The sequence below is a fragment of the Dreissena polymorpha genome, chromosome 4 (genome assembly GCF_020536995.1).
Source record: "Dreissena polymorpha isolate Duluth1 chromosome 4, UMN_Dpol_1.0, whole genome shotgun sequence".
In the NCBI taxonomy this organism is placed as follows: Eukaryota; Metazoa; Mollusca; class Bivalvia; order Myida; family Dreissenidae; genus Dreissena; species Dreissena polymorpha.
This window is the reverse complement of record NC_068358.1, coordinates 60863447-60886899: the sequence shown is the minus strand read 5'-3', so window position 1 is coordinate 60886899 and position 23453 is coordinate 60863447. Positions and strand designations below refer to the sequence as shown.

The 23453-nt window shown below is 35.8% G+C and overlaps 1 protein-coding gene across 9 annotated transcripts in view; it reads left to right on the top strand.

Annotated features, from left to right (window-relative positions):
- The window catches only part of LOC127877467 (uncharacterized), a 192362-nt gene that overhangs the window by 8473 nt on the left and 160436 nt on the right, over window positions 1–23453 (top strand). For 2 of the 9 annotated variants that reach the window (XM_052423384.1, XM_052423378.1), the window contains exon 2: window positions 19749–19834. The exons of 2 other annotated variants lie outside the window; for them this stretch is intronic. In XM_052423384.1, the coding sequence (XP_052279344.1) occupies window positions 19749–19834 (86 nt within the window). Of the gene's footprint in view, window positions 1–19710; window positions 19835–21278; window positions 21356–22386; window positions 22733–23214; window positions 23316–23453 lie in introns of all 9 variants that reach the window. 5 more of the 9 variants (XM_052423387.1, XM_052423376.1, XM_052423381.1 and 2 more) reach the window with 5 other exon arrangements.

The following is a 23453-nucleotide window of genomic DNA, read 5'->3' as shown; positions in this document are numbered from 1 at the left end:
GCCATCCCTTTTTTGCAGGTGTGGCCCAGCTTCCATTAGATCCATCGGCATTAAGACTATTAAATGCGCCGTATGCTTGAAAGTCAGCAGTAGTCACTGCACTTGCAGTTGTTACAAATCCAGTTCTACTAATATTCCCCTCCAAAATTGGAACATAACCCGAATAACTTTTTTTAGGTGTATTTGTAATGAGTTCCTTTGTAATGAGTTCCTTTGTTATTTTAATAGCATTTTGAACTTCAGCATTTACTAACTGAGTAACTTGAGACCAACTAGATGCTTCAGATCCTAAGTACGTGGTTGGAGGATAATGAACAGGTAATCCTTTAACCATCCTACCACCCATGTTTAAATCACCAGTCATAGTATCTCCAGTCTTTGAAACAGCGCGAGTATCAACATAATTTTTTGTTGCAGCGTCTTGATCGCCTGAAGGATTTAATACATTGATTATTTTGTGATAATCCATATTAATATTTGCGTCAGCAGCATTTCTACCATCTCGCCTTAAGAACGTATTAATGGCCTGTGATAATGTAACCCCTCCTGAAATCACTCTTTGCGACGATCCGACGTTTGTTTTACCAAATATGTTTACAGACATTTTTATATACACATTTTTTTTTAATACAATGAGTTTATCACATGTTGTAAGCTTACGCTTTCACATTGTTTAAGAATGTAAAGACATAGGTGACCACAAAATACCTCACCATCCGTTTGTACTCTTTCGCTATTATAATACACAGGATTCCTTATATAGCTGACGAGTTCAACAGGCGGTGCTAACCCATAACTGTCAAAGTACAGTTTTTCATGACCGTTTTTGATCCATGCAGTCCAGTGTGTACCATTTCCTCGCGAGTCGCATAGATTTAGAATTCCACACTCTTCCTTTTTAGGGCTTTTCGGAAGTTCATCGCGAACATAGACACCCCTAAAGTGTTTAATTTTTAACTTTTTAGCGGCATCTATTAACTGGAAATTGGAAAGAGGCTCGTTTGGTAAGACAACACCTTTAACATTAATATACTTTTCAGTATTAAAACTCATTTTTATATAGTGCTATTAATGTTTTGTTTTTATGACCGTTTTTGATTGTCCGTGAGATTATTGTTCATTTTTTTTTTTAAGGAGGTTATGACCATAAGCCATTGTATGAATACCGTCTTTTAATATAACACGCTTATCATCATTAGCGCTAAGAGCTACCTTATTGACCGTTTCAGTATATATTTCATGAGCGTATGATCTGATAACGTTCATTGGTCTTAGCACTTTTTGACAAGAAAACAGCGTGTTTTTATAATCGTTGTGCGTAATGGTGTTTTCGATAACGCTTTTTTTTACCCCCTTACACTTTTTGTTTTCCTTTCCTTCATACATTTTACAAGAATACAGTTTAGCTCGGAGTCCTACAAATTCCTCTATTTGTTTTCCAGCTGCCTCATCTTTAAACATTCCGATAACCTTTTTGTTTACACCCGTTTTAATTCCTGAGGGGTGATCTTTTGGATAATCGCTTGTATCAAACAGTCTTTCAACATCGTTTGAAATGTCTGCATAAAAATCTTTAGTTTTAATTTCGTAGACAAGACTGTCTGTGTCGGTAAACAATAGCTTGGCCATTTGCCCATATTTAGCCTTGATGTAATTATAGTGAAACTCATACATGATTGTCTTGCTCAAGTCTAGAATAGACATTCCGAGATAAATGGGTTTGTTATAACATAACTTGGTTTTTCTCATATGTACTGCTATTAAATTTTCATCAAATATAGTCATGCGGTCAAAATTAACCATTGCAACGAGCTTTTCCGCCTGAGTATTATTATTAACCAATCGGATATCAACACGATTTTCGATGTTCTCCATTGTTTTTCCAAACACACTGTTGTTCATCAACTTGAAGAAGTCTTTTTCAAAGTTGTTAGCTGCAGCTGTTCGCAATTTAGTGTTCAAGTCGATATATGTTTTTAACCATGGGCTTTCATTAAACCTAATTCCTTTGTGAATTTTGGTAACTCTGAGCCCTAGCTTTTCATACTGCTGCAAGTTTTCATAATGTACTACATACTTGGTTTTGTTGTTCAAGTTTGGAATAAGCTTTTTAACTTTTGATCCCTTAGGTATAATGTTTTCAGGGGCTAATGGATAGTCATTATGAAGATTATGTAATTCATCAGGATATTCCAAGTCAACTTCTAAAATACACCCCTGTCCTTCTGTGCATGAAATGTTTTTCCAATCGTTAAGCTCATTTTCATTCATCCACTTAAACCCCCCGGTTGGAAGTGGCTTACTCATCGCGCACCCGTAGAGATTGTTAGCATCCAGATAAATGATAAACGATGAGTCTTTGCTTTCATCATAATCATTGCCCATATACTTATTGTTTCCAATACCAAGACGCGTTGAAATTGTACTAACCCCACCTCGAATACCTTGCTTTAACATTAGCAACACGTCATAATCGTTTATAAGCTCAAGTTTTACCTTTGTCAACTTAAGACACGCATCCATAGATAGTCCTGGCGCTGTATAATACCATGCCGGATCTAGTTTATAGTATTTATTGCTAGCATCTCTGAAGTTTTCGAAAACGTCGGCTAGCAGCAAGACATCACTCTTTATGTAGAGTTCAAGGTAGTCTCTTATTGATTTACAGCCAAAAGCCTTCCATACTTTGTTTACAAATTCATAATCATCATTACTAATAGCCTCACCCGAGAGCTTTGAGTAGAATGCTTCCTTTGGGGGCAATGACGTTTCTGCGAGTTTTTCAACAGAGCTCACATAATCATATGGAAAGATGCCCTTTTGTTTCAAGAGTGTAAACTCATTACCGCTATAGACCTTAGCCAATTCATGAAACTGATCATCGGTAAGATTTCCTGATAAAGAATCCAAACTACATTGCATAAACCTAAAGGTATCGATAAACCTAATATCACGATAAATAGGCTTTTTCCGTCCTTTTTTGTTTGTATACGTGTCAAAAACAACCTTTTTACTGAACGAAATATACTTTTCCTCGTTATTTGGAATGCAGCTAATTTTTCCTCCAATACTTAACTTTTTAATAAATAGATGACAGTCATATCAAGAAAGATTGTGTAGTAATACTGGAAAAAATTTAGGGATTTTATACCCTAAATTACACTTTGAATGTGCCGCTCCTCTAAACTTTCCAGTCAAGTGACAATGATTGCGAACCTTTGTATAGCTATCAGTGTTGTCTTCTAACCTAAACTTGCCTTTGTCACCTTCGCATATACAACATGTGGTTGCAGCATCGTATTTAACTTGATCATCTTTTGTGAATATTTTTTCCGCGGAAAATTTAAATTTGTTGTAAATATCCTTAGTGGTTTGTTCAACCGAGTTAACAAATAATTGCGCGACATCATCTGTTTGATTCTTAGCTGAATACACAACTGGCTCTCGACTATACAATGAACCATCAGAGCATACCACGTGATAGCAAAACGCGCTAGGCGTATGCTTTTGGAACTTGTGTGTAAACGACGTCGCAGGATTCGGATTACAAGAACTAATAGGCTCGATAAACGATTCGAAGTCTGCATATATTACAAACGGAACCCTCATTGATCTACAGTAATGCTTGAAATACTCTTTGGCTCCCTCTGCCGGCATCACTATTTTTTGTGCGCCGTGTAATGAACAATATTCATTGTGTTTTTGAAGACCCTCAACTGTTCGATAACCTGTTAAGCACCTTTTACAATAATTCATTTTATTGTGACTGGTTTCAGTTCGCCCTGAAGCTAATTTGTTAAAATTTTTAATTAAGCAATAATGTTTTGTTTTTCCATTTGAAATCAGCAATAAATCAATAGCCTTTTCACTTTTGTTTTTACTTATTATTAGTGGGAAAATATCCATTTTTTTAGAATCATAACCGAATATATTGATGTTCAAGTTGTTGTTTCTTTCAAATTTACTTATTACATTTTCATCCACTGCAACAGGAAATTTAATACCATCCCAATTTAACGACTTTGCGTGTTTCTTTAATTCTTCGGTTATTCTTTCGGAATGTTTTACAATAGGATTTAATGCTCTCGTGACGCACCACTTGAAACATTCGTCATCTTCATTCTTTATGTTAATAATTGCCTTTTTAGCAGCCAACTCTTTCGGCAATGGAATGTATGATTTACCTTTTAACGGCTTATACGTACCGGTGTTAATTTCCAGTCTAATGACGGACTTTAACCTCCAATTGCTTCCCTTCATTTGAAAATTTGCAAACGATTCCAAAATCCTATCTACCATTTGGGTAAATAATTCAGCAACATCAGTTCCCTCCAATACTATTTCAGTTCTTGAAACAAAGGGTATTTTTTCGATTACACCAGTTTCATGTTCCATAGAATGCCGCTTCATTTCACACACTAGCACTAGATTCATTTTTATTTGACGATGTTTGCTCATAAACTTTACAACTTCGGGTTTAACAATATCTAAAAATGTTGGAGCATCAGTTTTTTCAACCCCATCAATAACATATTGCCTTGCAAAACGTTTAAGTGCAGTTTTACTTTCTTTAATTACTATGGCACTTTCACTAATTTTAATGGCACTTTCACTTCTTTGCTGCTTCTTATAGTAATTATTATAAATAGATTCGACTTCTGCTTTAAACGCATTAGCCTTTTCGCTTATTGCTTTTCTTAAAGGCTCTGGTGTATGTGTAATAATCCAATCATAGCTATTTTTTGCAGCTGTCTTTACAGCAGTCTTTACAGGTTTAACAGCCCAATTAAATAACCTATTTATCATAGTAGGTTTTTTAGCTGGTTCAGCCCTTGTATCCTCCCTCGCATTTTCCCATACATCATTATCCCATGCATCCTCCCTTGCATTTTCCCATACATCATCACCCGAATCCTCATCGTTGTGTCCGCTCAGCCTCGCTATCAACTCAGCTTTTGTGAGCTTCGCATATCCGCCCAGACCCTGATCTTTTGCGGCTTTCTTCAACTCTTTTACAGTTTTGTTATTCATTTTATATATATAAAAAAAATATTTAGATCATTTCAATTTTTTTATAAGCATGTGTTTTGCTTATAAAAACATGACCTCATACCTCATTCCATTTACCACTTGTCCGTTGTTTCTCTTTTTTATATTACAACCAAGCGCTTTTATTGCTTGGTATTTTGAGTTATAGGTTGTTTCCTCTCCAGTTTCAACATTCGTTAACTTAACAATTACTTTAGGCGAAAACTGTATAGGTCTGCCCCGCCGTCTTTTTTCATTAGGTTCTGGTATAACAACATCTTCTCGTTTCCAATCTAGTCCGTTTTCCTTTGCAATTAACATTAACTCCATTATACTTTGATTAGTCGTAGCAGGAACGTTAATACTTTCGAGCATTTTAATTAATACTTTCTTTGTGTACTTCATTTTTTTAATAATAAAAAAAAAAACTTAAGCTTATTTATTATTTCATCACTATATACATTTTAGATCCGTCAGAGGTAAATTTTATCATTTGGTCGGAAATAACAACTGCGTACGCTTCTGTATTCGCCGGCACAGCCTCGGTGAATGTTGCCTGGATTTGCATTTCTACCGATGCATATTTTAACCGCTCACTTTGTTTGCTGACATCAAACACCATAATAGGAAACAGGTCTTTGAAATCCGCCGGTGTAATGTTACTCTGTGTTACCAGCGGATCCATTCCATAAAACTTTTCGCTAAATCTAGCCGCGTCATAGTAAGCTCGTGAGAATTTTTGGTTTGGAAAAGATAAGTTGTAATCAGCCTCAGGGTATCGTTGATTGTTAACAGTCACATATATGTTATTTAGATTGCAATGATCGAATAGCGCTGCATTTTTTGTTTGATCATTTCTGCGCGCATTTTGGAATCCAACCAAAATGTATCGCGGTTTTTCGGTTGGTGTTCTTACACTTAGTCTCCAGTTGAACGATGTAGTCGGTGGCATTGTAATACTTTCGCAATGTCTAGACCTAAAAGGAACGGGTACTGTTACCTTTGATTCAATTGATTTGTACAGTTGAAATTTTTCACTATCTGCAGGTAAAATCATAGGCATAAACCATGCCAATTTATCAATGCTTACTTTACCCGCAGCAGGCGCTGCTCCTCCATCCGCTGGTGGAGTTGTTTTAAATATGGCATCGTCGTCAGTTTTTCTAACAAGTGCGAGCGTATGTTTAAATCCATACACAATCTTGTCATAGTCATCACAAAAGCCGAAAATGTGTTTCAGCGGAACAACGAACGAGAATGTTCCCTTAGGGTCTGGCATCTTAATAAGGTATGCCTGCCTGATTTTAAAGCCATCGTTATCTTTTACATCAGTTGCTGCCGTCGTATCTTTAGTCCAAAGCTGATTGAGTCCTTGCGCTTTTGAAAACCCATTCGGATACTTTAGCAATCCAATCATGGTTGTAGCCTGTCCTGGATGATTCACCGATTCTATTTGTTGATCGGATAGCTTATACGTAATATTGGAAAATAAATGCATAAGCCCATTGTTTGTTAACGCTACCATGTCAGTGTCTGCGTATGCAGTCCCATTAGCTTTAGTTAGTTTACCTTCAATGAGTAGGTACGATTCCGCAGGATGAGCAAATACATCATACATCCCGATATCGATATTTATGGTACCCGGTGAATTTAAATTCGTACCATTTACAGACTCATACGCCTTAAACTCATATTTTTCAATGGATTCATCAACGGTTATAGCTTCTGTAAAATTTAATATTTCGCTCGACATTCTTACTTTTTTATAAGAAAGAATAATTTTTTTTAAGCCAGACAAAGACCGGATCCTGTGTTCAACCTTTTTACAAGATCTTGAATTGATATTGCGTTTGCCCTTGCGTTTGCCCTTGCGACACCTTTCTTCACCCCGATGCCGTAACCCGCAAGCAAGTTGTTAATGTTTGTTTCTTTAATAGAACCCATATTTACGAGAGACGCTAACGCATCCCTCGATTCTTGCGTTACTTCGTGATTTTTTGGTGCATTATATCCATCAATTAAAGCTTTAGCTTTGGCTATAGCTACATCTTTTCCAACATCAATAGCTTTTAAACCAACTTCTTTTACAACCGACTTTCCGGCTTCGATAGCCGTTTTACCTATTTCTGTTTTCGATGCGCTACTCACTTTTGATGTCACCGTTTTTGCGACATTTGCAGCAGTTTTCGCAGCCGTTGATCCTACCATTCGCTTAAAGAAATTTGAGACGGTATCAAACATTCCAGAACCGCCGATAACGTATTTTTTTTTATACTTGCGTTTAACAATCATTTTTTAAATACGTAACATTAATTTTTTATAATATTCTTTGTCTATTACCGCTTGTCTCACCAGTTCATCTGCTATGTCTATGATTTCATTTTTTACTCCAGTATTACCTGCATTATAACTATTAACTCGTAATGTAAGCATTTCAACGAGTCTGTTTGGATCAGAAGGCATTAACGCTATTCCTTCTCCTTTTTTCTTGAATAAGTTCATTATTTTGGGTGTCTTTTTAGGTTTTAAATATTCTTCATAGATTGGTTTAATAATTTTTCTGTACTTTTCTCCTGAACTTGATTTAACCTTTCCCGTGTCAGGATTCACAATAGCATTGGTGTTTAGTAAAATTGTTTTGTAGGAGTCAATGTCTTGTGAAGTATATTTATCGGAATCAGGATATTTCGATGTTATTAGCTCCCAAAGTCCTTGGGTTCCATTATATTTTGTTTCTCCAACAATTATATCATCTCCAAATAGTTTTACCTCTGAATCTCCAATATAAAAAGCGCCACCTTTATCATACAGTCCAAATGTTTTATCGGTTAATTGTTTGCCCGCCATCGATCTCAAGTATTCAGTTGCTATTGAACCTAGTTCTATTAATGTTTCTTTCGGTCTTTTATCCTCTTCTGCTTGTATGCTTGGGTATTGAGGGAAAGTATTAGCATTTGGTGTTGTAGCTGCTAATGCTGCTGGCAGTGCTTGTATCGCACTTGACGTTGCTTCTTTTAACTCTCTTTGCGAATCGGTGATAGGTTTGTAAAGTTTTGTTAGTTCTATGTGTTGATCAATGTCTCCTAGCTTTTCAGATAAAGAGTCTTGACGAATTTTATTTCTTAACATAAGATACTCATGCACCATGGAGTCCCTTTTTTCCGGATCTGTTATCTTTAAAAACGACATTTTTAAATAGAAATAATAATGTTTTTAGACGTGATTTGAGACGTAATTTTTGACATAATTTTTGACGTAATTTTTGACGTGAATTGAGACGTAATTTTTGACGTGAATTGAGACGTAATTTTTGACGTGAATTGAGACGTAATTTTTGACGTGAATTGAGACGTAATTTATACGTTAAAAATTACGTCGATTGAGAGGTGTTCGTCTGTTTTTCTTTCGATTTACTAAACGTGTTTTGAAACAACAAAATTGCATCTTCACGTCCTTTCGCAATAAGGGACTGTTTTGTTTCCTCGTCTATACCTACTCTTATTTTAGATCTTATTTCTTCTTTCATCTGATTGAATTTGTTTAGTTCACTTAGAATCAGTGAGTATTCTTTATCGGAAATTTGATCGTCTGCCAATGCCGTTGATATAAGATCACTTATTGTGTTTAATTTTGCTTCTGCAAGTGTTTTAATTTTTTCGTGTTTTTCAGCTTTTATTAATAGCTTTTTATTGGTTTGACCTCCAATGATAGACAATAGTCCTATACCTATTGCAGCTCCCTCCATTGCTATTGCAACTGGTGCCGCAATGATTGTGCTCAATACTCCTATCCCCGCCGCACCTAGCACCATTGAAGAAACAACAAGAGCGTTGTCCACTCCTGCTATAACTCTCACTCCTCTGTGATACTTTTTAGACAAGTTTGCACGCTTGTCTCTTTCTGTGGCAATTTCTTTTTGAATTTCGTTTATCTTTTGAAGCCTGTATGACTGAGCAGTTCCTTCATCGCTAGTCGGTTCTGGAGGAGCCGACGGAACGGCAACTGGTGGTAAAGATGGATATAATTTAGCAATACATTTTGACTCTTTGTACTCCATTTTTATATTTGAAAAAAATATTTTTTAAAGCGACTGATGTGTAACAAAGCAAAAAGATTCACCTTCAACAATATCAACTGCAACGTCTAAGTTGTTGTTTTGAATTGTAACAATTATGTCGTCAACAGATTCAGCAATAATTCCATCATGTAAACTACATCTCTTTTCCTTTAAACTTTGTTTGAGCGATACCGAACAAACACCTTGAACTAGCCGTAAACCTATTTTTAATTTAATAGGAAGTGCTTCTTTCGGTTTAATAGTGAGCGATTGCTGCATCGAAATAATCCATTTACCATTCAGTTGTTTTGCAGGATGTGCAAGATTCTCGTGTGGCAGCCATTTAACTGACGCTGGTGTTGGTCGTTTATGCTTGTGAATAAATTTGTGAATTGGTGGCATACTATATCTTTGCATTTTTATATATGTGAATATTTTTTATAAAAGCATTCCTAGTATTGGAATACTGCTAAATGGTGAATTCGGTCCTAGTAGCAATCCTGATCCTGCTCTCATGTACATTCCTTTTCCAGATTTAAGATACAGCCCCTGTCCTAACGAACTACCTTTCTTCCACGGAGCTAAATACAATCCTTTACCTGCTTGTATTACTTTACAACCGCTTCCGTTTTTCTTTAAATACAAAACACCCGATCCACTAATTTTGTCGACAACTTTACTACCGGCTGCGGCTCCAACGCCGGTTAGCAAACCGGTTGCAAGTCCTGGTAAAACGCTTGACATAAGAAACTTACCCGCGGTAGCCAACATCGGCAAAATAGCTCCAATAAATCCCCCTTCAACTGTTTTGTTGTGTTCTATTTGTGTTTTTGACATTTTAATCGTCACTCCTTTACCACTTTGGTAAGCTTTTGTCATTTTGTTAATCTGTGCTTGAGTGAGGGCTAGCACGTGTTCTCCAGATAAATCCTCGTGTGATAGGCGAATAGACACGGGAGCTCCTGATTGAATAGCTTTTTTGATTTTTTCTCTCTGACCTTCGCTAATATTTACTGGTACATTTACGAAACGACTCATTTTATATATGATATAAAAAAAAACTTTTTTACTTTTCTTTTATATGAAATTTAATAAAAATATTTTCACCACGCATATTTATAAGTTTTCCGTTCTGGTCAATGAGTTTTGTCTCAATTGACGAAATTGTCGACAAATTAACAGGTAAATAAACCAAATTAGCTGGTGTTTCCATAATTTTATACCCAGGTCCAACCGAAGGGAAAAAGCTGTATATTACGTTTTCAGTCGAATTGTTAACATATGATGAGCTAATTATATCACTAGTTACTTTCAAGCTACTAATACTTAATATTTCGACAATATTTTCAGCCTCATTATATCCTGATGAGTATATTTTAGCATTAAAACCCAATAACGATCTTATAGAGTTTGCAGGTGTAAAGTCTATTTCATAATTTGGTTCTATATTTAGTACTGTTCTGAGTGTGTTGTCGTTCGGCTCTAGGGTTATATTGTACTCGTCCGTGGCAGATTTGTAATGATTATTCTCCTTCATTATTCGTTGAATGTAATCGCCTATATCTTCCAATTCGTATGAACCTTCGGGAATATTTATATCATACCATTTATCTCCCTTGTTAGGTCTATAGCGAAAGTTATTGTTTGAAGAGTCTATATTTGGAAATGAATAGTAGGTCTCCAAACTAACTAAGGCCATTTCATATGTTTTGTCTACATCTAGTTGAATTGGTGGTCCTAAAGAAGTACAAATTCTTGAGCTATTACCATGCAATATAATATAAAAAGAATTTTTCGGACTGGTATTAATTCTAATTTGTTTTATTTCCGCCAACATCTGTTCTAGTACTCGTTCCATTTTATATATATTTTTTTTCATTATTGAGGTATGTAAAAATAGTCAAATCCTGATCTATACTTACCATTATTTTTTTACTAGTAAGATCTATAACAGCAAATCCATGAGGACGGTCCCAGGCTACTTTACAAAAATTTCTAAATTCTTCTTTTGACATATCAGTTGAAACGTGATCGTAGTAGATGTGATTAATATTTTTCATGTCCTGTGGAAACAAACACATAAAGTTTGCATTTTCACGTATTGTTTGTCTTGGAAGTTTAAAGTAGTTTTGTGCGAGATAAAAGCAGTCTACATTGCTGTGGCGTCCTCTTATGTAATAAGTTTCACATTTGTTTTGTTTTTCCAACTGAAGGTCGTCAAAAATCATTAAATTCTTTTTAGAGCTATTCAAGTCTCTAGGATCAGGTACATCATCAGACGTTTCAAAAAACTTACATTCAATATCAGCTGGCTTATCTAAACTTTTAGCAATTAATTCAACTACAAGAGCTAGTGAAACGTCATTCTCTATTATATAGTCTTGTTTGGCAAACAATTTCAGAATTTTTTCTTTAGGCAGCTTTTCTTCAAACGCTTTCTTAATAATTCTGTACTCCGGCTGAAATAGCGACTTGCCAAAAACTTGCAAGTTGTTGTAGTCTAACCATCCTGGTCGTAGTAAAAGGTTTAACAATAGTATAGTTTTTCCGCATCCGCTTTTACCAATAATAAGACCTCGTATTGATCTCGGTAAAAGTCTACTGTTGCATCTTTTTGAAATATCATCATTCCACGAAAGATCTGTAACTTCCATTTTTAAATATAAATTATTTTTTCATAAAAAAAATGTATTGTGTAAAGTGCAAAAGCAAAACTGAAACGGTTGATGTAAAAAATGTTGTCAGTAAGAACAATAAACCAATGCTTCGCGGAAAGTGCTCCGTTTGCGGTTGTGTTAAAACACAGTTTGTAAAAATGCATACTAAAACTGGCGGAGACTTGGTTTCGACGTTGAATAAGGTGACGAGTAAAGTCAAGCTTCCGTGGGCTAAATTTCCCGGTGAAATGCATATTCCAGGAATGAACTTTGCAGGACCTGGAACTAATTTAAACGAGAGATTAACTTCAACTGGCGCATATAAAGACTGGAGTAAACCAGTTGATCGAGTTGATAATGCCGCATAACTTCATGATTTAGCTTACCAACACTTTCCAGATACAGCAGGTAGAAACGTAGCTGATCAAATTATGCTTGAACAAATGGATGCTATTAAAGACCCAACACTCCGTGAAAGAATTGAGCGTAGTATAATAAAGCCGATAATATCTACCAAGGCAAAGTTTGGGTTGGGTTATAATGGGAAAAAAAAGTCGTGGCTAAAGAAATAAAATGGTCTGATCAGCTCGCAGTCGAACTGCATAGACCCGTTGTAAAACGTTTTAGAAAAAGAATAGTCGTTGCCCATGGCATTGATAACATATGGGCTGCGGATTTAGTTGACATGCAAGCTTTTGCTAAGTTTAATAATGGTGTAAAATACTTGCTAACAGTTATTGATGTATTTTCAAAATATGGATGGATTGTTCCATTAAAGAGTAAAACCGGAGTTGAGGTTGCTGAAGCATTTAACAAAATATTTAAAAACAGACAACCTCAAAAGTTGTGGGTCGATAAAGGAAAGGAGTTCTACAATAAAAACGTTATGGCGTTGGGAGTCGAGTTGTATTCCACAGAAAACGAAGAGAAAAGTTCCGTGGTAGAGCGATGGAACAGAACAATGAAGGAAAAAATGTTCAAATACTTTTCAGCCAACTCTACCAAAAAATATGTTGATGTCTTAGATGAAATGGTCAATGACTATAACAACACAAAGCATTCATCAATCAAAATGACACCTGATGATGCTAGTGATAAAAAAAATGAAAGTGTTGTTTGGGTAAATTTGTACTCCAAACACCCACAAAAGTACGGTAAGCCAATATTTGAAGTCGGCGATAAGGTAAGAATAACTAAGAAAAAGGGAATATTTGAAAAAGGATATACACCTAGATGGACTGAGGAGGTGTTTACAGTGTCACAAGTTCAATATACAGATCCGCCAACGTATAAAATCACTGATTATAATGATGAGGAAATACAGGGTACGTTTTATGAACAAGAACTTCAAAAAACAAGTCAAAAAGTATATAAAATACAAAAAGTTATTAGAAAACGCGGGGACATGTCGTTAGTCAAGTGGCTTGGATATCCCGAATCGTTTAATTCATGGGTTGACAATAAAAACCTAATAGACTTGTAATAGTCATTTTCATACCCAAGTGAGGGTTTGGAAATGGACCTTAATTCTTTTTAAAATCTACTAAATCCATAACACGTTCATCATAAATCCAACTGTTTTTAACAAATGTATGGCTTTTGCATTTTTTGCAATTAAATAATTTTTGTGTAAATTTTAAGTCTTGTAAAAATTTATTTAGATGCACCTTTGGTGGTGGATTTTCAATTTGCTGAATACGCCGTTGAATCAATTCTTGTACCGTTTTGTCATCCATTTTATATATTAAAAAAAATACTTAAGTCATTTTTATTTTATTTTTTATTTTTGTAAAATGCACGAATAATGGTAGTGGTCAAAAGTCCTCGAGCCGCCGCGTTTGCAAATGGGATGCCGCCCCGAGCTTGACTTTTCGGAAATATGTAATATCTTGAAAAAGATATTATACATTTATATATATAGAGAATTTCCTGGGGGATATATAATATCTTGAAAAAGATATTATACATTTATATATAGAATTGCCTGGGACACGGATGGGAAACGGATGGGAAACGGATGGGAAACGGATGGGAAACGGTTCTGTCCCAGAAGCCTAATTTCCCTACTACTGTTTCCTCAAAATACATCTGGTATAACCCTGAATTTTCAGTTCTAGATCTCGTTCTAGATGGGGCCAATAAAATCTCTGCCTGGCTAACCACAGGGACTTGTCCTTGCCTGGGTGTCCAACATTATCATGAACACCTTTAAGGGCCTGTTCCCTGAATGCACAAGGTAAAACTAGTTGCTTAACGACTTGACCATCTAAAGAAGTGGTTCGGTACAGCGGTTTATCCTCAATAGTGAGTCGTTTCCATTCTCTGAGTAACAGCTGTACCTCGTGTGGTTCCTTACGGAGTGCCTCCTCTCTGGGGCGGGAACCGCTTCTTAAGAGGTCAAGTACTCTAGCCAGATACTGATCTTGAGCCTGAGCTGTACTCCAGTCAGTCCTTTGTGCAGGTTGCAATTGAGATCTGGCCTCTTCTGCAGCAAGAGGACAGATATCAATGTCAATACATTCTGCTAGGGGCGTTTATACTTCAGATGCCTCTGTTATGGCTTGGACCATATCTGAAAAAACTTCAAGTATCCTGCTCAAAGAATCAGCATCAATATTTCGCTTACCATGTTTGTACTTAATGCTGAAAGTGTATGCAGCCAATGATGCCAGCCATCTATGGCCAATGGCATCAAGCTTAGCAGAAGTGGTCACATATGTCAGTAGATTGTTATCGGTTAAGACAACAAATTCGTTACCGAAAAGATAATCATGAAACTTTTCTGTAACTGCCCACTTTAACGCTAAGAATTTCAGCGTATGTGCTGGGTAGCGTTTCTCTGACGGCCGCAGTCCACGACTGGCATATGCAATGACCTTTTCTGCTTCATCCTGATTTTGGTACAAGACAGCACCAAGGCCATGACCTGATGCGTCTTTGTGCAGTATAAATGACTGATTATACTGTGCATATGCTAGTACCGGAGAGGATGTCAGTTTGCTCTTGATAGTTTCAAAGGCTTGATCTTGAGCGTCACTCCAGGACCAAAAGCTGGTTTATTGGTCTTTTTGGACCGTTTCTTGCTCTTGCTGGCCCTGCCTGTGGTGTCATGGTCTTTCAGAAGGTCGTTGAGTGGTTCAACTATCTGAGCATAATGCTCTACATACCTTCTGTAAAAACCAGCAAAGCCAAGAAACTGTATCAGCTCCTTTATGTTTTTGGGTGCTGGCCAATTAATGACAGCACTGGTCTTTTCAGGGTCAGCGGAGATTCCATCTTCACTGATCACATGACCAAGGTACACCACAGATGACATAAAGAGCTCACATTTGGAGGGTTTGAGCTTCAAACCATCTTCAGTAAGTCGTGAAAATACAGATTCGAGCCTTTCAATATGTTCATCAAACGTTCTGGAATAAACCAGAATGTCATAAAAAAATGAGACAATCCTTCAAGTGTAGGTCGCCCATACAACGTTCCATAAGCCGTTGAAAAGTACTAGGGGCATTATAAAGTCCAAAACCTAATCGGTTCCATTCATAGAAACCTAGGTTTCCTACACTGAAGGCTGTTTTGTGTTTGTCTTCTTCTTCTTCCAAATGTACATTCCAATAACCTGACCTCAAGTCAAGTTTGAAAAAGTTGTAAGCGTCTTTTCTGGTTCGCGTATTGAGTTGTCTCCAATCAATACAGAATCGAAGTGAACCGTCACGTTTCCTCACCAACACTACATTGGAACTGAAGGGTGACTCTGATTCACGAATGACATTCGCATCCAACATTTCTTTAATATGTTGTTTCACCTCTTCATACAACCCTGGTGGTATGCGTCTGCTTAAAAGGGGTTCGGTCTTCTAACACAATCTTGTGTTTAAGAAGATTTGTACAACCTATATCAGTAGGACCTTTGGAAAACACCTGTGACCAATTTCCTAGCACTTGTTGAACCCTTTGTACTTGTTCGGGTGTCTTAACTCCAAGGTAATTGGTACACTCATTTAATGGTGTTTTCTGTTGAGAGTCATTCTGAAAACTTGAGGACAAATTATCTATGACCTCAACTTCAAAAATCTGACAAACATGTGACTTTGGCTTAAAAACAATGGGTTTGCCAGTCATGTTGCAAACTTTCACAGAAATTTTGCAACAATTGCCATGCTGTTGCATTTTGATTACTCTTGGACATACAGAGTAATTAGCTGAGGGATCATGATTTTCCGTAACTACATTGGCTATAGCATGATTCACCCCTTAAGCCACACAATTCAAAGACACTGTTTTATACGGACCTAGCTTAACTGGTCTTTTGCTAGATAGTTTGGCTGCAAATGACGTCTCATTCAATGTAGCAATGGCAATGTTCCATTCCTCAGGAATGACATCACTGTCATTCTGGGAAACTTTATCACGCATGAGTCTTATAACAATTACAGGACAATCTCTGTTAAAATAGTTATCTTTTATAACTAAAATTGGCACATCCAAAGCAATATGTGACAAAGAAGGAACGCACAGTGTACCTTCTATATACCCGCAGTACTTCAACAAAGAACCGTCTGCAGTACTAAGTTTTAAACCTAGTGTGTCTAAAGGTAAAATTTTAGGTTTTTCACTCATAAAGTTTAAATCAGTCTCAGAAATAGTGGTTACCATGGAACCATAATCAATCAATGCTGTGAACAGACAAACATTGATACTTATTTTACTTTTATTTGGTTCACCCACTTATCTGGAATACAATTTGTGTTGACCAGTTTGTTTACCAGCCTCTGTTTGGCCTGCAACAGAAGCGGTTACTCTTTTTGGGTGATATGTCTGGCCGTTTTGACTAGCAGATGTATCATTATATGTACCTCTGCCACGGCCTCTAAAACTCTTGCATTGACCACGGTTTTTAAAACCCTGACCTCTGCCATGGTCATAAAAACGTCTATTTTGACCTCTATAACTTTGAGGTAAATAATTACTACTTTCGTTCTGAAAACTTGAACAATTAGCTAATAATTGATCAAGCTTTTTGTTCACAGATGCATACTGGTTTTCCACTTTCAATTCCAGAGATTTTAATCTGATTTTAAAATCTGATGAATCAGCAGAAACAACACTTTGCTGAACCTTTTTCGCTTTAAATGACTGTGAAGCAACAGGGCCGAGGGACATTTCATGTTCTACTGCCCTTATTCTCTAATTAACTGCTCAAATGACAAAATTGCATCAAACTTGTTTCTAGTTTGAGATTTTAATTTCTCAGAACAAAGGCATGTCCAAAATTTGCAACGCAACATTTCATTTCTGTATTCAGGACTCAATTTAAGAGTTTCATTTGAGCTAGTCAAAATGTATTTAAGTCTACAGCCAAATGCAGTGACAGACTCATCAGGCCGCTGAAGAGAATTGAAAAAATCTTGCATAACATTATTGTTATGAAAAGAAATGGCAAACAATGAGTCCATTTTAAATAAAATCTGCTCAACAGTTGCAGTTTCGCCCAAAGAAATCACACATCTCCTTGCTGGGCCTCTAATTGACTTTCGTATTGCCTGCAAAAGATTTGATTGTGAAACATTATCAGATCTCAAACATTTGACCTCGAAACGTCATTCATTATATGACACTTCTCCTTTTGGACAAGGCTCATCTCCTGAAAACATTGGCAACTTTGGTACAGAAGACTGAATATGAGCATTTAAAGAATGATTCTCCTGAAAACTAACATTATAATTTGCCTGTGCAAAAGAGAACTTCTGAAATGAAGTTTTGGGAATTGCACCTCCAGAGGGCAACATATGTTCAGGATTCAATGGAAAAGGAGTTGAATGCAAAATTTCGGGTTTGTCCAAGAAGTTCAATGTATTTGAAGGCTTATCAGACTCGGGTTTAGAAATTGTGTAACCTGAAGCCAACAATTTTTCAATCATGTCTTTTTCAGACATTTCAACTGCTATGCCATTGGTATTTTTAGCACCTTCTACCTTCTCAGTGTCCGACATTGTTTCGGAAATAAAAATGTTATCAATATAATTAAAATCAACAGGGTATGTGCAAAATACTCGTCTCAGTGATGGTGCCCTACTAATGTTAATTGTTAGTATAAATCCACTTATATAAGTTGTTAATTACATTTCTGTAAGACAAAAAGATATTACAAAAATCAAAAATTACTGTAATATAATCTCAATTAACTTCAAAAAGAAATTCAATTACAATAAAAGTAAATTATTGTCTACTGATGAATAATCTTATTACGCAGACTATTTAAATAAACTTTTATATTTCAATTCATACAAAAGAAACAATATCACAGTTATGCAGAATATGTACAATGTAACACTTACACAGTCACTATTCTTTAAAAAAAAATAATGATATTTCCTATAAACTGATAAACAATTACTCCCAAAATTGACTTCCGTTGTAGCTTTAACAACAACAATGTGGACTACACAAAAATTAGTGACGTCAAAGGTCAATACACCATTTAAATTTCAACCTACAAAATGTATCAGAATACTCTAAAATTGAGATATAATAGCACTTTTTTCAAATTATATCACAATTAAAGAATTCTAATTGATTCAAATCCACAAAGCATAGAAAATCTGCTTAATAATGAGAGTTCAAAATCAAGCACAATATCTCTAAATTTAATAGGCAATTGTAACGGAATATTGCTGGAATAATATAAAAAATTATAAAATGATACAAAGTTTTGGAAGATTCAAAAACAAATTCAGGTACTTACATACAATTTCTGTTCCAAATATCCTAAGATCCTTTAAAACACATTTAAAAACTTAAAAAAAATTCACAAAATAAAATATGTCCACAGATTGGTTCAGTTCACTCCGTCACTGTGGTGTAACCGCGGACTCTAGATGACATTATACGCTACGCTCCGTGGTGTAACATATACGCTGGAAATCGTTTGAAACGGATCTGGTCCTTCGTCGTGTACTGTCACTGGGGTTCACTCAAACGTTGAAAGTTTGATACTTGCTAAATCAAGTCCATGTATGCACACGAGTGGCACAAATGCAAATAATATTTCGACAAGCAAAATATGAGAGTCAAACTGTCTAGTCTGACCATAGGAGTACGTCAAACTCTCAGCTAATGAATTCGGGTTGAATTTGGCCGGGTTTCGATTCCTCGCTTGGTAACCAAACTGTTACCTGGATAAAGGTTATATCTCTGCGGTAAGGAATCCGCCGTTTGTAGCCGTTGGTATGGAATTCCAGGATGGACTGGACAGCCGTGGTTAACGTCTGATGTAAACTAGTGGACAGTGGGGATCTATCCTCTTAGAGGCAACCGATACGTTCCTGGGCTTCTTAGCTCCTTCTTAGGTCCTGACCATCACAAAAACACTTTGGGCGCCATTTGTAGCCGGGTTGTGTATTTATGACACAAGTGGGTTATTGTATATATTCTTTATTTTATAGATTTCTATAATATTGAAAATGATGGCCAGCGACCTGAGGACTTAAGTTTTAAAATAAATATATGCTGACACATGGAAAATGCCAACATCTATCTCTTACGAGACTTTATGATGGAAAGATCATTAACTAGTGTATAAAACCATTGAAATAATATAGTTAAAACATCTCACATAAAAACATGCAGTGTTAGTAACTCATGCACTCACCAATTAGCACCCACACTGATACTCGCTCACATTCTTGCATGGGTTAGTAATATTAAAAGATTAGTGTCAGAGTTAATACCCTGTTACAGATTTAACTACCGTATTAAGTAGTACATATACACAAATGTCAGATCTTTAATAATGTATTGGTAGATACCTTACACTAACTTCAGATCTTCAATGTTTAAGTTCTCAATTTGTTTGACCGTTCGATAACAATAAAACGTATTGAGATGCAAACCAATATTGTTATTGAATACGTCAGAGACACTCTTACAATGTACATACTGGAATGTTTAAATTTGCATATGTCGTTACAGTAATTCATTCAACCAACATGTCTTTAAAACCATTTAAGTCCGATTTAGAGGAGATCAAGGTATCTACACTGAAGATTAAAAAAAGACTCGACGAGCTTTCTCAACGCACACCAAAATGTCAATGGTATGTACCGAACTAGTATTGTTATTTGAGTCGTATTATTTGAACTCGTTGTAAACATGTATATTCATGGACTATTTTGTATTGTTTGATCAAATGCACACGAAATCCTCGTGTGGAGTCATCGTGATCAATCCTGAGTCAGCGTTGTATGCATTGTTGCATTGCTGTGCGTGTTTAACGTTATGCGTTTAAGCACGCAAGAGGCCGCGATTTTTACTCCATATTAATTTAACTTGATCATAATGTTTATATAAACACTATCGAGCCCACGTTTGAATATTTCACAAGTTTGGTCGAAAGGTAAGTCACCCGGTCAAATCATATAAACTTGTGTTACCAGAAATAAAACCACTCTTTATTAAACCTGTTCAGAATGTTTATATTGACTTTATCTACACCAACGTTGTAATTGGCTCATTAAGGATTAAAATCCAGGTAACCATATCAAATTCTGAACAAACCTTGTCACCACTCTTGATGTTACATTAATGACATTAATTAGCAGGCCTCATTTGCAGCCTAAGAACGTTCACTATTAATCTGCATGTTTATCTACGCCATATAATGACCAAGTTTTAAATTGGATCACATGAACTAAAAATCAAGACCATCAGGTAAAGACTTTGAAGGGACCTTTTCACAGATTTTGAAGTTTGTCATTAAATGCTTTATATTGATAAATATAAACATAAGATCTAAAAATCTTCAGTAAAAAAAATTAAAGAAACAAAAAAGTAACCCTCAACTGGGCTCGAACCACTTACCCTTGGAGTAAAAGTCTAACGCTTTGACCACTCGGCCATCTGTGCTCTCACAAGGAGTGATGTATTTTATATTTTTAATAAATACTCCTCGTAGTGTCACAACATATAACGACAACAACAGAACAATCCAAATTATTATATCGTTTCGCGTTGCAACGCTTTATAATTGTCAGGTCTTTAAATCGACAAATGATGCATGTAATGGGTATTTTAGAACATGTAAAATGTTCAGTATTAGTGTTCCCTCACAAGTATCATATCTACAACGAACATTTGCGGATCTGAAACATGTTTTTTTTTAATTTTGTCAATTTAACAAAACTTGAAAAGGTCCCTTTAACATTGATGCACGTTTGCTTCGGTGAGCGCCTAGGTCAACTATGACTTAATTTGTATTGCCTGTGTGTACATGTATTATATTTGTTCATTAACGGATTCATTTCATCGTCGAGCTTTCATTATATGCGCAATCATGTTAATGCATGTACCATAAAGTAGGTATTTGAGTGTTATAAAAGTATGTATTTAAAATGAATATTTTGATATCTTTTAACGTGCGAATATATCAGAAGCTAATGTGTTTATATATAACAATATAAATTTTGTGTAATATTGCTGAACCAATAACAATTAATTATTATTTGTTGCTTTGCATAACACATATATAACTATATACACAGGTTTTCAGAAAAATATCTATTACTAATATTGAATAACGGATATTGCAGTGGCGATCGTATATCCCAAGTTCGAACAGGTAAGCAGTGTCTAATTTTCTTATTAGGCATATGAGAAATAACTCAGTGTGTATATATACGTGTTAGAATGCATTCGATGGTCTTTCAAACTGAAACAAATGTGCAGTAGAATTAGTCAAACGTATATCAAAACGCCAAAACATATGTTTTTTGCCTGTAGTGTATTACACCCCTCCTGATATTTTGGTCAAATAAGGCTTGACCTATATTCGTCATCTCTAAAATGTATCTTAGATATTTTCACTTTAAAGGCATGTTCGTGTTCTTGAATGTTGCGATAGTTTATGGAGGTTTTTTATATGAAAGTGAATTAATGTAGTGAAAAATATGGAGGCTTATGGATACATAATATTTACTTACCAAGTGTGAAAGAAGACATCGTCTTCATGAAAAGTATTGACCTTTACAAGTACATTATAAGTACATTTGTTAACATATGAACCACTAACATTAGCCTAGATTCTTTAAACTTTCTTTTATGTGCATATTTCACATATCAATCAGATTTCTAGCACATCTTGGTTATAATAGGCCAATTTGTATTTGCTTTTCAATTTTATTTTGCGTTATTATTGGCCAGCTAGCATGACGTGTTGTTTTTCTGTTAAATGTATCGACTCTTTTAGCTATAAGGTCAATAACTATCACATGTTATATTCGAGAAGCGTCCTTAGAATCATCGCGTCTGACATATTTTAATGCTGCATAGTATATCAGACAAAGAGCGACGGCCGACACTTAAAACGGCTTTCCACTCGACCATTTTAATGAGACATATTGGTTCGCTTGATTCGCTTAAAATTGGTTCTAATACTTATCTGTAGCGTAATCTGTACGTGAGTATTGGTAAATATGGTTACACAGCTTAACGAATCAAAAATGCGTACGGCGATTTACATTAGGTACTGTTGCACTCTGCTGTTGTAGAAAAAATATTTAAAAAATTGTGGTGAGCTTATTCGCAGATGTGCATCTTATCGGGAGCTATGGTTATGTATATGTTTAATACTTGGCGCCATCTTTGTTGAAGATATACAAAATCTGGGTTCTCGCCTTGACCGTTTTGCGAGTACACACGACAAAGGCGTCAACACACACGAACATAGATTCCAACGGATACAACAACAGATAGTAGAACTCAACGATTTGATACTCTCATGTCAGTCAAATGAAGGCGTTTTAGAAGATGTACATAAAGCTTCGACGACAGGAACGCAATCTGTTGAAAGTGATAACACGAATGTTTCACAAAGCGACCGCGAAGGTTCAACTGGAAACTCAACTGAAAACAGATCGTCTTCGACGGGTGCAGCATTCTCACCTGCCCAAAACAATTCCTCCGCCAATCGCCCGTTTAGCGGGGAAAATTCGATAAGGTTAACATTCGTTTACACTAATAACTTGATATTTTAGTATTGCCAGTGGAGTAAAATAATCGTGTTCATGTTCTGTGTTCGCTTTGCCTTCGGAATATTTATGAGTTAAAGTTTCAATACCGATAAAATCTATGACATTTAATTCTGCAGTTTAAGCACTGTCCTACATAACAAGACGTCTTTTGGTGATGTGGCCGATTTCAGCTTCACGTGTTTAGAAACTACACGGATGTAAACGGATATAATAATGCGCTTAACGAATAAATTAGCACCCCAAGTAATTTGATTTCTATGCAAGCATTTTAAACGCATGCGTAAAAACATATCTTAGCTTTTGCCATATATCGAAATGTGTGTGTGTAAATGAGAGAGGACAAAGTAAATTTTAACATTTAATATCAAAATCCAACTTTGTTCGTTTTTCCGCTGTATTTAAGTTTTAATATTGATACTTCAACTTTAAACTATTTTAATCCATGCAGTGAGTATACCACCACAAGAGAGTCGCTTAATCCAGAGCGGTTCGATACTCAAGGAACTAGAAGAAAAACAAAAAGAGTTACATTTGCTGAACCTGACACAGGTATGCAAATTAAATCACTTGTAAAGCTGACGTACTTGATTTTTACACTCCTTGAAACATCATTCTTTCTTGCTGGGAAAATTCTTAACCTCCAAAGCATACGTTTTGCTCACAACTTACAATATACAGCGTACAAGT